General features: G+C 48.5%; 1 protein-coding gene across 1 annotated transcript in view; it reads right to left on the bottom strand.

The window, feature by feature from the left end:
* fcsk (fucose kinase) overlaps window positions 1-11,917 on the bottom strand; it is a 15,928-nt gene extending 4,011 nt beyond the window's left edge. The window contains exons 1-15 of the mRNA XM_083917051.1: window positions 11,710-11,917; window positions 10,873-11,024; window positions 10,416-10,466; window positions 9,212-9,410; window positions 8,097-8,194; window positions 7,771-7,851; window positions 6,316-6,435; window positions 5,491-5,620; window positions 2,807-2,913; window positions 2,632-2,733; window positions 2,131-2,304; window positions 1,432-1,505; window positions 966-1,321; window positions 429-830; window positions 24-251 (exon numbers count right to left, since the gene is read on the bottom strand). Of these exons, the coding sequence (XP_083773177.1) occupies window positions 24-251; window positions 429-830; window positions 966-1,321; window positions 1,432-1,505; window positions 2,131-2,304; window positions 2,632-2,733; window positions 2,807-2,913; window positions 5,491-5,620; window positions 6,316-6,435; window positions 7,771-7,851; window positions 8,097-8,194; window positions 9,212-9,410; window positions 10,416-10,466; window positions 10,873-11,024; window positions 11,710-11,791 (2,356 nt within the window). The 5' untranslated portion in view covers window positions 11,792-11,917. The remainder of the gene's footprint in view (window positions 1-23; window positions 252-428; window positions 831-965; window positions 1,322-1,431; window positions 1,506-2,130; window positions 2,305-2,631; window positions 2,734-2,806; window positions 2,914-5,490; window positions 5,621-6,315; window positions 6,436-7,770; window positions 7,852-8,096; window positions 8,195-9,211; window positions 9,411-10,415; window positions 10,467-10,872; window positions 11,025-11,709) is intronic.
* Window positions 11,918-13,898: the final 1,981 nt, after the last annotated feature.

The raw sequence follows: 13,898 nt of genomic DNA, 5'->3' as shown, positions 1-13,898 counted from the left end.
CCGTCTGTCCGTCCCGTCGTTACCCGGAGCGTGAGGTTGACAGAAGTCCCTCAGGTCGTCCAGGCTGTCACACGCCGTCTCCGTGGAAACCCCAGAGTCCCGCCCTCCAGCGTGGCTGACCAGCAGGAGGCGGGGCTCCGGGATGCGTCGGGCGCGGGCTCCAATAGGACGCTTCCCGTCGACCTTCACTGCCACGTTGGTCACAGAGCCGCCGTGCTCGAAGGCGATGGGCGGCGTGTCGCTCCAGCCGCCTGCAACACAAACACGCAAAGACAATAATAAAGTGGGTAAACAAGTAAATAATAAAGTAAATAAATAATAACGTGTGTAAATAAGTTCTTATGGAGGTTTTTTGCCTCCTGAACCTTTAAACATCAGAGTTAAATCATAAATAAACGTGAATATTAAATAATATTTCCTTCTCTCACCTGCGAGGTCCAGTCGGGCCGGACACTCCACTTCCTGCCACTGCTCGAGGGGCGGGACTTCCCCCTGACCAATGGAGATGAACCTCTGCGATGACATCACAGCCTGGCGCAGCAGCACCTGCCCGGCGCCCTCGTAGTGCCGCGCCGCCCGCACCAGCAGGTCGGGTCTGCTCAGCCAATGAGCTCTCTGCTCAGCCAGGGCGCCGACCCCGCCCCTCAGGTCGCCCGCCTCTAACAGGAAGTAGGCGGAGCTCCAGGCCTCGTTGGCAGCCGGCCCACTCCTCAGCCCCCCCTTCCCCGCCGCCATGCACACCAGCACGTCAGCTATGCAGGAGAGGCAGCGAGCGGCCACGCCCACCTCTGTCCCAGGCTCCGCCCCCGGCTCCGCGCTTCCTGCTGCAACTACACAAACAGGATGTTGAAAAAGTTATTACAAAATAAAGTTCATCAGTGGCGTGGTGTTTTGTGAACTGTGAAAATAAAGTTTTTATATAAAGTTTATAAATAAAGCGTGTAAATAAAGTTTTGGCGTCTCACGGCGGTCCAGCGTGTGCAGCAGCGCCTCCTGTTGACCTCCGTGCACCGCCGCCCTGAAGCAAGGCAGCAGGCAGACGTCGGAGCGGCGCCGCAGAGCGTCCGTCACGTTTCTCCTGCCGGCGAGGAACAGCAGCTCCTCCCTCCACTGAAGCTCCGCCTCCTGGCAAGTGAGTGACATCACTTCCTTCAGAGACAGCCTCCACGCCTCCCGCCAGCGCCGCACGCAGCCGGCGCCGCCCAGCAGCCAGGCCACGCCCCCCTCCACTCCCACGGCTCCTCCTCTGGGGTGCAGCGCCGGGAAGAGACGAGCGTCCAAAAGGCAACGCCGCTCGCCACGCACCCACAACTCCTCCGGTCTGAGGGGGGAGACGGGGACGGGGACGGGGGGGGGGGGGTATAACATTAAAATGAATTAGTAAATAAAAACAATAATATTAATAAATAATGAATAAAAAATAAGTTTTACTGGATTCCCGTTCTGTCGAAGAAGAAACTCCAACTGTGATTCAGGAAAGAGGAGCGGCTGTCATCAAAGGAGATCTGAGGAAGAGGAGGAGGAGGAGAGAAGGAGGAGGAGAGGGAGAGGAGGAAAGGAAGAGGAGGAGGAAGAGGAGGAGGAGGAGGAGAGGAAGAGGAGGAAGAAGAGGAGAGGAAGAGGAGGAGGAGGAAAGGAGAGGAGGAAGAGAGGAGGAGGAGGAAGAGGAGGAGGAAGAGGAAGAGAGGAGGAGGAGAAAAGGAGGAGAAAAGGAGGAGGAGAGGAGGAGGAGGAGAGAGGAGGAGGAAGAGAGGAGGAGGAGGAGAGAGGAGGAAGAGGAAGAGAGGAGGAGAGGGAGAGGAAGAGAGGAGGAGAGGAAGAAGAGGAGGAGAGGAAGAGGAGGAAAGGAAGAGGAGGAGGAGGAGGAAGAGGAGGAGGAGGAGGAGAGGAAGAGGAGGAAGAAGAGGAGAGGAAGAGGAGGAGGAGGAAAGGAGAGGAGGAAGAGAGGAGGAGGAGGAAGAGGAAGAGAGGAGGAGGAGAAAAGGAGGAGAAAAGGAGGAGGAGAGGAGGAGGAGGAGAGAGGAGGAAGAGGAGGAAGAGGAGAGGAGGAGGAAGTAAATGAGTAAAGTTTTCTTTTTAAATGAATAAAGTTTTGTTTCTGTAAATGACGTTTTGTTGCCGTGGTTACACCTCCAGGTCGTCGTGCGCTCCCGTCACCGTGAACACCGTGAGCTTCAGCTCGCCCAGCTGCACCCGCTGTCCCTGGATGATGAGGTCATCAGCCAGCTGCAGCCGCCGGACGCTCTGTGATGTCATCGACTCCAGACCCGACAGCAAACAGCCCGACGGGACGACCAGAGGACCCTGGAGGGGTCAGAGGTCAGAGGACCCTGGAGGTCAGGGGTCAGAGGTCAGAGGACCCTGGAGGTCAGAGGTCAGGGGTCAGAGGAGAGGAGGTCAGAGGAGAGGGGGTCAGGGGTCAGAGGACCCTGGAGGTCAGAGGTCAGGGGAGAGGGGGTCAGAGGTCAGGGGAGAGGGGTCAGAGGAGAGGAGGTCAGAGGACCCTGGAGGTCAGAGGTCAGAGGAGAGGAGGTCAGAGGACCCTGGAGGTCAGAGGTCAGGGGAGAGGAGGTCAGAGGTCAGGGGTCAGAGGAGAGGAAAGGAAAGGAGAGGAGGAGACGACCTCCTGACCTGTAGGTGGCAGTGCTGCACCACCGCTCCGGTCGCCACGACGACGTCTCCCTCCAGGACGCTGTTGATGACCCGACCTCCGTCACTAACCCCGCCCTCGCTCTGAAACAGGAAACGGCCGTGAGAACTAAGGACCTGATTGAGGACCGTGGCGCTGAGGAACAGGAAGTGTCACCTGGACGTGAGACAGCGTGCTCCTCGTCGACCAATCACGGCTCAGACGCTCAACGTGGTGCTTTCCGGACAGAGTCAGGTAGTCATAGCGACCGCCGGCGACGTAGACTGTCCGAGGAAAGGACAATTTTACTTTAGGACAAACAGGAAACAGGAAACAGGAAAGAGAGGACACAGGAAACAGGAAACAGAGGACACAGGAAACAGGAAACAGAGGAGACAGGAAACAGGGAATAGAGGACACAGGAAACAGAGGACACAGGAAACAGGAAACAGAAGACAGAGGAAACAGAGGACACAGGAAACAGAGGACACAGGAAACAGGAAACAGAAGACACAGGAAACAGAGGACACAGGAAACAGAAGACAGAGGACACAGGAAACAGAGGACACAGGAAACAGGAAACAGAGGACACAGGAAGCAGAGGACACAGGAAACAGAGGACACAGGAAGCAGAGGACACAGGAAACAGAGGACACAGGAAACAGGAAACAGAGGACACAGGAAACAGAGGAGACAGGAAACAGGAAACAGAGGACAGAGGAAACAGGAACCAGAGGACACAGGAAACAGAGGACACAGGAAACAGAAGACACAGGAAACAGGAAACAGGAAAGAGAGGACACAGGAAACAGGAAACAGGGGAAAAGGAAACAGAGGAAACAGGTAACGGAGGAAACAGGAAACAGAAAACAGAGGAAACAGGAAACAGAGGACACAGGAAACAGAAGACACAGGAAACAGGAAACAGAGGACGCAGGAAACAGAGGACACAGGAAACAGAGGACACAGGAAACAGGAAACAGAGGATACAGGAAACAGAGGACACAGGAAACAGAGGACACAGGAAACAGAGGACACAGGAAACAGGAAACAGAGGACACAGGAAACAGAGGACACAGGAAACAGAGGACACAGGAAACATAGGAAACAGAGGACACAGGAAACAGAGGACACAGGAAACAGGACACAGGAAACAGAGGAAACAGGAAACAGAATACAGAGGAAACAGGAAACAGAGGACACAGGAAACAGAGGACACAGGAAACAGAGGACACAGGAAACAGAGGACACAGGAAACAGGAAACGGAGGACACAGGAAACAGGAAACGGAGGACACAGGAAACAGGAAACAGAGAACACAGGAAACAGAGGAAACAGGAAACAGAGGACACAGGAAACAGAGGAATCAGGAAACAGAGGACACAGGAAACAGGAAACAGAGGACACAGGAAACAGAGGACACAGGAAACAGGAAACAGAGGACACAGGAAACAGGAAACATAGGAAACAGAGGACACAGGAAACAGAGGACACAGGAAACAGAGGAAACAGGAAACAGAGGACACAGGAAACAGAGGACACAGGAAACAGAGGAAACAGGAAACAGAGGACACAGGAAGCAGAGGACACAGGAAACAGAGGACACAGGAAACAGGAAACAGAGGACACAGGAAACAGAGGAGACAGGAAACAGGAAACAGAGGACAGAGGACACAGAGGACACAGGAAACAGGAACCAGAGGAAACAGGAAACATAGGAAACAGGAAACAGAGGACACAGGAAACAGAGGAAACAGGAAACAGAGGACACAGGAAACAGAGGAGACAGGAAACAGGAAACAGAGGACAGAGGACACAGAGGACACAGGAAACAGGAACCAGAGGAACCAGGAAACATAGGAAACAGGAAACAGAGGAAACAGAGGACACAGGAAACAGGAAACAGAGGATACAGGAAACAGAGGACACAGGAAACAGAGGACACAGGAAACAGGAAACAGAGGACACAGGAAACAGAGGACACAGGAAACAGGAAACAGAGGACACAGGAAACATAGGAAACAGAGGACACAGGAAACAGAGGACACAGGAAACAGGACACAGGAAACAGAGGAAACAGGAAACAGAAAACAGAGGAAACAGGAAACAGAGGACACAGGAAACAGAGGACACAGGAAACAGAGGACACAGGAAACAGAGGACACAGGAAACAGGAAACGGAGGACACAGGAAACAGGAAACGGAGGACACAGGAAACAGGAAACAGAGAACACAGGAAACAGAGGAAACAGGAAACAGAGGACACAGGAAACAGAGGAATCAGGAAACAGAGGACACAGGAAACAGGAAACAGAGGACACAGGAAACAGAGGACACAGGAAACAGGAAACAGAGGACACAGGAAACAGGAAACATAGGAAACAGAGGACACAGGAAACAGAGGACACAGGAAACAGAGGAAACAGGAAACAGAGGACACAGGAAACAGAGGACACAGGAAACAGAGGAAACAGAGGAAACAGGAAACAGAGGACACAGGAAGCAGAGGACACAGGAAACAGAGGACACAGGAAACAGGAAACAGAGGACACAGGAAACAGAGGAGACAGGAAACAGGAAACAGAGGACAGAGGACACAGAGGACACAGGAAACAGGAACCAGAGGAAACAGGAAACATAGGAAACAGGAAACAGAGGACACAGGAAACAGAGGAAACAGGAAACAGAGGACACAGGAAACAGAGGAGACAGGAAACAGGAAACAGAGGACAGAGGACACAGAGGACACAGGAAACAGGAACCAGAGGAACCAGGAAACATAGGAAACAGGAAACAGAGGAAACAGAGGACACAGGAAACAGGAAACAGAGGACAGAGGAAACAGGAAACAGGAAACGGACCCAGGCTGAGCGGACTTCCTCTCAGGATCCTCCACAGCTCCGTCCGTCCTCCAGATTTGTCTTCAGTCACAAACTGATCCTGAGAAACGTCTGAACAGCAACACTTCAACAAGTCCAGGAAGAGAGAGATCTGAGGAGGAGGGGAGGAGGGGGGGAGGAGGAGGAGGGGAGGAGGAGAGGAGGGAGAGGAGGAGGAGGAGAGGGGGAGAGGAGGAGGGGGAGAGGAGGAGAGGAGGAGGAGAGGGGGAGGAGGAGAGGAGGAGGAGGAGGAGGAGGAGAGGGGGAGGAGGAGAGGAGGAGGAGGAGAGGAGGAGGAGGAGGAGGAGAGGAGGAGGAGGAGAGGAGGAGGAGAGGAGGAGGAGAGGGGGAGGAGGAGAGGAGGAGGAGGAGGAGGAGAGGAGGGGGGGAGGAGGGAGAAGACGAGGGGGAGAGGAGGAGGAGGAGAGGAGGGGGGGGAGGAGGAGGAAGAGGAGAGGAGGAGGAGGAGGGGGAGAGGAGGAGGAGAGGAGGAGGAGAGGAGGAGAAGAGGAGGAGGGGGGGGAGGAGGAGGAAGAGGAGAGGAGGAGAAGAGGAGGAGAGGAGGGGGGGGGAGGAGGAGGAGGAGAGGGAGGAGAGGAGGACAATTATTTGTTTCTGCATGTTCACACACACACACACACACACACACACACACACACACACACACACACACACACACACACACACACACACACACACACACACACACACACACACACACACACACACACACACACACACACACACACACACACACACACACACACACACACACACACACACACACACACACACACACACACACACCTGGAGGGGCGGGGCCCCAGAGTCCAGGCCCAGGTAGGTGCATCCGTCCAGAGGAGGAGAGACGTGAGTCTGCAGCAGCTTCTCTGAGACACAACGGCTGAAGAAGACGGGGCCGGACACCTGAGGACACAACAACAACATCACAACAACAACAACACAACATCATAACAACAACAACATGACAACAACAACAACGTGACAACAACACAACACGACAACAACACAACAACAACATGACAACAACAACAACATGACAACAACATGACAACACAACATCACAACATGACAACATCACAACACGACAACAACACAACATGACAACAACACGACAACAACAACAACAACATGACAACAACAACGACGACAACATGACAACAACAACATGACAACAACAACGACGACAACATGACAACAACAGCAACATGACAACAACAACAACATGACAACACAACATCACAACACGACAACAACAACAACAACATGACAACAACAACGACGACAACATGACAACAACAACAACATGACAACAACATGACAACAAAAACATCACAACAACAACATCATGACAACAAAGTGACAACAGCAAGACAACAACAACATGACAACATCACAACAACATGACAACAACGACATGACAACAGCACAACAACATGACCACAACAGCATGACAACAACAACATGACAACAGCACAACAACATGACAACAACAGCAGCACAACAACATGACCACAACAGCATGACAACAACAACATGAAAACAGCACAACAACATGACAACAGCACAACAACATGACAACAGCATGACAACAGCACAACAACATGACCACAACAGCATGACAACAACATGACAACAGCACAACAACATGACAACAGCACAACAACATGACAAAATGACAACAGCATGACAACAACGACATGACAACAGCACAACAACATGACCACAACAGCATGACAACAACAACATGACAACAGCACAACAACATGACAACAGCACAACAACATGACAACAGCATGACAACATGATGACAGCATAACAACATGACCACAACAGCATGACAACAACAACATGACAACAGCATGACAACAACAACATGACAACAGCACAACAACATGACAACAGCATGACAGCATGATGACAGCATAACAACATGAAAACAGCACAACAACATGACAACAGCACAACAACATGACAACAGCATGACAACAACGACATGACAACAGCACAACAACATGACCACAACAGCATGACAACAACAACATGACAACAGCACAACAACAACATGACAACATGACAACAGCATGATAACAACAACACAACAACATGACAACAACAACATGACAAACAACAACAACACAACATGACAATAATAAAAACACGAGACAAAGATAGAATGTTATTTTCATCATTGTTATTATTGTTGTTGTTGTTATTGTAGCGTTTGAGTGCAGCACACACCAGCGGCACTTTCCCATCATGCATCACAGCCTGTTGGATCTGCTCCTGCGTCCCTCTGTAGATGATGTCCCTGACCCGACCCTGAGACACACACACACACACACACACACACACACACACACACACACACACACACACACACACACACACACACACACACACACACACACACACACACACACACACACACACACACACACACACACACACACACACACACACACACACACACACACACACACACACACACACACACACACTCAGTCAGTCTGATCACAGTGAAAACAACAACAGGAAGTGTAAATAAAGGGCGGGTGTGTGAGCACCTGAGGGTCCGACAGGTAAACTCCGTGATCGGCTGCGTAGGAGACGTCGCCCGGCAACGCCAAGACACGGACGCCAGAGAAACCGTCCCAGGACAAAACTACGGCGAGAGAGAGAGAGAGAGAGTTACATTTACACACACAAACAATACACAAAACCTGTGTTAAAGTGTTCTCTAGGAGCATAAATGTGTGTTAAAGTGTCCTCTAGAAGCATAAACGTGTGCTAAAGTGTCCTCTAGGAGCCTAAACGTGTGTTAAAGTGTCCTCTAGGAGCATAAACGTGTGCTAAAGTGTCCTCTAGGAGCATAAATGTGTGTTAAAGTGTCCTCTAGGAGCATAAACGTGTGTTAAAGTGTCCTCTAAGAGCATAAACGTGTGCTAAAGTGTCCTCTAGGAGCATAAACGTGTGCTAAAGTGTCCTCTAGGAGCATAAACGTGTGTTAAAGTGTCCTCTAGGAGTCTAAACGTGTGCTAAAGTGTCCTCTAGGAGCATAAACGTGTGTTAAAGTGTCCTCTAGGAGCATAAACGTGTGTTAAAGGTTCCTCTAGGAGCATAAACGTGTGTTAAAGTGTCCTCTAGGAGCATAAACGTGTGTTAAAGTGTCCTCTAGGAGCATAAACGTGTATTAAAGTGTCCTCTAGGAGTCTAAACGTGTGCTAAAGTGTCCTCTAGGAGCATAAACGTGTGTTAAAGTGTCCTCTAGGAGCATAAACGTGTGTTAAAGTGTCCTCTAGGAGCATAAACGTGTGTTAAAGTGTCCTCTAGGAGCATAAACGTGTGTTAAAGTGTCCTCTAGGAGCATAAACGTGTGCTAAAGTGTCCTCTAGGAGCATAAACGTGTGTTAAAGTGTCCTCTAGGAGCATAAACGTGTGCTAAAGTGTCCTCTAGGAGCATAAACCTGTGTTAAAGTGTCCTCTAGAAGCATGAACGTGTGCTATAGTGTCCTCTAGGAGCATAAACGTGTGTTAAAGTGTCCTCTAGGAGCATAAACGTGTGTTAAAGTGTCCTCTAGGAGCATAAACGTGTGCTAAAGTGTCCTCTAGGAGCATAAACGTGTGTTAAAGGTTCCTCTAGGAGCCTGAGCGTCCACATGAGAACAGAGGATCTACTCACTGAAGTCTGGGGGGACGTGGAGGATCATGTCGGTGCTGCAGACCCAGACTCCAGGGGGAGAACCAGGACAGACGCGGGTGGTGAGGAGGTCCAGCAGCAGGTCCAGACAGCAGAGCGGAGCCTGGACGCTCGAGTCCGCTCTCTCTACGGGCAACCAGCAGAACGCTCTGCTGCAGGAGCTCCAGGGGAAGTCCCGGCCCTGCAGGGACAAGAGGACAACGTCTGCAGGGGACAGGAGGACAACATCTGCAGAGGACAGGAGGACATCATCTGCAGAGGACAGGAGGACAACATCTGCAGAGGACAGGAGGACAACATCTGCAGGGGACAGGAGGACAACATCTGCAGAGGACAAGAGGACAACATCTGCAGAGGACAGGAGGACAACATCTGCAGGGGACAGGAGGACAACATCTGCAGAGGACAACATCTGCAGAGGACAAGAGGACAACATCTGCAGAGGACAAGAGGACAACATCTGCAGAGGACAGGAGGACAACATCTGCAGAGGACAACATCTGCAGAGGACAAGAGGACAACATCTGCAGAGGACAGGAGGACAACATCTGCAGAGGACAAGAGGACAACATCTGCAGAGGACAAGAGGACAACATCTGCAGAGGACAACATCTGCAGAGGACAAGAGGACAACATCTGCAGGGACAGGAGGACAGCATCTGCAGAGGACAAGAGGACAACATCTGCAGAGGACAACATCTGCAGAGGACAGGAGGACAACATCTGCAGAGGACAAGAGGACAACATCTGCAGAGGACAGGAGGACAACATCTGCAGAGGACAAGAGGACAACATCTGCAGAGGACAAGAGGACAACATCTGCAGAGGACAAGAGGACAACATCTGCAGAGGACAGGAGGACAACATCTGCAGAGGACAGGAGGACAACATCTGCAGAGGACAGGAGGACAAGATCTGCAGAGGACAAGATCTGCAGAGGACAGGAGGACAAGATCTGCAGAGGACAACATCTGCAGAGGACAGGAGGACAACATCTGCAGGGGACAAGAGGACAACATCTGCAGAGGACAAGAGGACAAGATCTGCAGAGGACAGGAGGACAAGATCTGCAGAGGACAAGATCTGCAGAGGACAGGAGGACAACATCTGTCGGGGACAAGAGGACAACATCTGGAGGACAGAGGGGGGTGTGTGGGGACATGTGGGGACGTGGACGTGGACTCACCGTGTGCAGGATGAGGATGTGAGCTGTGTCCAGGACGTCGGCCGTCACCACCTGAGGACGAGAGGACAGAAACTCTGAGCAGCTCTGTGTTTGTGACGCTGAGAATCCCGAGCGTGTCCTGGAGCCTGAACTCACCGTGTCCTGGAGCCTGAACTCACCGTGTCCTGGAGCCTGAACTCACCGTGTCCTGGAGCCTGAACTCACCGTGTCCTGGAGCCTGATCTCACCGTGGTGCGGAGCCTGAACTCACCGTGCTGTGGAGCCTGAACTCACCGTGTGGAGGAGCCTGAACTCACCGTGTCCTGGAGCCTGAACTCACCGTGTCCTGGAGCCTGAACTCACCGTGTCCTGGAGCCTGAACTCACCGTGTGGAGGGGCCTGAACTCACCGTGTCCTGGAGCCTGAATTCACCGTGTGGAGGAGCCTGAACTCACCGTGCTGTGGAGCCTGAACTCACCGTGTGTCCGGCGCGGCTGCTCAGGTGTTCGGCGGCGACCAGCAGAGCGTTCAGCGTCGCCCCCCCGCTGCCCAGGGGACGCTCACGGTCCTGCACCGTCAGGACCAGGGCCTCCGGGGACAGGGAGCCACGCTGCTGCCGCAACTCCAGCTCTGACACACACACACACACACACACACACACACACACACACACAGGTATGTCAAAAAGATGTAAAATTGTAAAAAACAGGTGCAAGACAATTAAAAACATAAATGTGGCGACTATAAACGACTCTAAATCATCAAAGAGACACAGACATATAAAAAAAACATCTGAAATCCTCACAAAGGGAACTGTTGTTATGACAAAGAGATGTAAAATAAATAAAAAATACACTAAACAACCAAAAACACAACAACTATAAAGAGACACAAAATATTGACAAAGAGACTGAAAGTACACACAAAACAGCAACAAACAACTCAAAACGACCAAAGACTTAAAAACATAAATGTGATAACTAGAAACAACTCAAATAAGAAAGTAATGTTTGAAATGAACCCATTATTTAAACATTTTATTCCACTATTTTTTATGAATTTGACATTTAAGACATTTTTATAAGTCTTATATAAATTAAACTCACTATATTCAAATGTATATATTGCGCCTAAATTTTACTGCTTTTTATTATATATTTATTCATACATTTCTGTTTGTTTAATCAAATAAAATCTTTAAAAAATGATTTTTAAATACATAATGTGTGTGTGTGTCCGGCAGCGCCCCCTCAGGCCGCGCCGTGTAACTGCAGGGGAAACAAAGATCGTCTCGAGTCAAGATGGTGACCCTCACCTCTCTGGAGAGCGTAGGCGCTGTCTTTGTGTTGGCAGGTGAGGACGACCACCGTCCACCGGAACCCGCCGCTGTCACTCATCTGTGCACCGGTTCATCCGTTACACCGTCCTTCAAGACGCGTCACGGATCAAAACCGACACTTAAACGTTAAACAGCTTAACCGTTAACGTTACCGACAAGATGGACCCCTCTGACAGCAGCGCGCGCACACACACGGGCAGCGACATGAATCAAAGACACACGAACAGTCAAGAGGAGTTTGTCTCTTTCTTTGCTTGTAGTTTTTTTGGCGGGTTTTTGGCGGTTTGACGCGTTACTTCCGCAAACTGGTGCCGAGTGTGGATTAAATAACTTTATTAATAAATACAAAATAAATGTCGTTTCTTTCCAGTGCGTTTAATGTTTAAGTAAAGCACTTTGAATTCCTTTGTTGTTGGATTAAATAAAATAAATAAACTTATTATTCATGTTTCGGAAAGACTCAAAAAGTTCGGTCGAGTTTTAGAGAATTTCATTTTACGGATATGAACTTTGCTTTGGCAAACGAGTCAGTTACCGCGAGAAAACACGAGAACTCGTTGAGTTTGTTTACTAGCTCTCGCGTTGACCCTTTGACCGCGCCGGCTTCCGTAGTCATAGAAAGGCGCTTGTTTTCCACCGCGGTCGTCCCGGTGAGGCGGTGTTAACGGTTAAAACCGGTCAAAACATCGTCGGTAAGATGATTATGTGCTTTCTGAAGAGCACCGGGACCGTTAAACATCACGGGGAGAGTTTAAGACCCGAGTTATGATTAATAATAAAGTGCTGATTCCTTTTTTTAATCATTTTGATCGAGTTGGTTCTCAAACGCAACGCGACGTCTCGTTGGTTTCAGTCCCGGGACGTCCCGGCGGGGCGGAGCTGAGGCTGAACACAGCTCTGAGCATTTATTCTTTATTATTTTAATATTTAAACTGTTTAAAAAACACTGTTTCATGTTAAACTCGTGCATTTAAAGCGTGAGAAGCTGCATTCATCAGTAACACTGGTGGTGCGTTCAGGTGCAAACAGCACTTCACTGGTTAACTCGTGATTTTATTGTTTAAAGTGAAACAAACAAACTTTTTTCCATAAACTGATGTTTTTTTGTTTATTAGTAAATAAGTGAAGCTGTCACGTGAGTGCAGAGCAGGTTATTGTGTCTGCGGCAGAAGAATTAAATGAAATAAGAGTAAATATTTTTATTTAAAGTCAGTTTAATAGTTTGGATTTTTCTCTTTTGTCATGAAATGATTTTTTACTGAAACTCTGATTTCATATTCATTAAAAAACAAAACGCTGCTTTGGGCTTTAATAATAATATATATTAACAGTTATATAGATTTATGTAGAGCTATAAATCATATTTTATATATTATGTTTATAATTGTGTAGTTAGATTTACAAATTGTAAACAGCAGATAAATGATTATTATAGAAAAAGATTAAATCAGTGAAAACTTTTTCCTGCTTCAGTTTAAAGTATGTTTTTTTTCCTCTTATGTGAACAAATTGAATTTTGTTTCAACTTAAATTTTTGTGAATCTTCTCAAAATTCGTCCATTTAGTTGATTTTATTCTTCTAAATCACTTTTGTCCTGATGAGTTGAACATTAAATGACGTCATTATTTCATATTTACAGTATTATTTTACTTTAACGCTCGTTTCTAAAATATCTAAAAAAGTTTAAAATCAGATTTTTTCTCTTCATATTTAACAACTCTTCCTCGTGTAAACATTAAAGTTTTCATTCTCTACACAAACGCCTCCCTTTGATCATTTAATAACTAATCATATTTAAATATTTAAAACGTGTGAAACAGTTTTTTCCCGGAGGTCGAATCGACTCAAAGACGAGCGAGTCTGAAACTTCAGCTCGAGTTCTTCAGTCTTTGCTGGTTTTTATCCTAAAAGAGTTTTTCGCTCTAATATTCATATTTAATGCGTCACACGTGTTTGTTTACAGATTAATATTAATATATATTAATATTTCTGAACATTTAAATTAAATACTTCAACTTAAAAACAACGTTCTGGAGCGAGAAACGAACCAAAGTGACGTTTCAGGAGCTCTTCAAACGCGTCCTGAACTCTTAAACATTTATTATTATTATTATTATTATTATTGTTGTTGTTGTTGTTATGGAAACGTAAAAAACTTCCCCAG

The sequence above is a fragment of the Echiichthys vipera genome (genome assembly GCF_963691815.1).
Source record: "Echiichthys vipera genome assembly, chromosome: 7".
Lineage (NCBI taxonomy): Eukaryota > Metazoa > Chordata > Actinopteri > Perciformes > Trachinidae > Echiichthys > Echiichthys vipera.
Note: the sequence above shows the minus strand (reverse complement) of the source record. Positions and strands in the feature narration are given on the sequence as shown.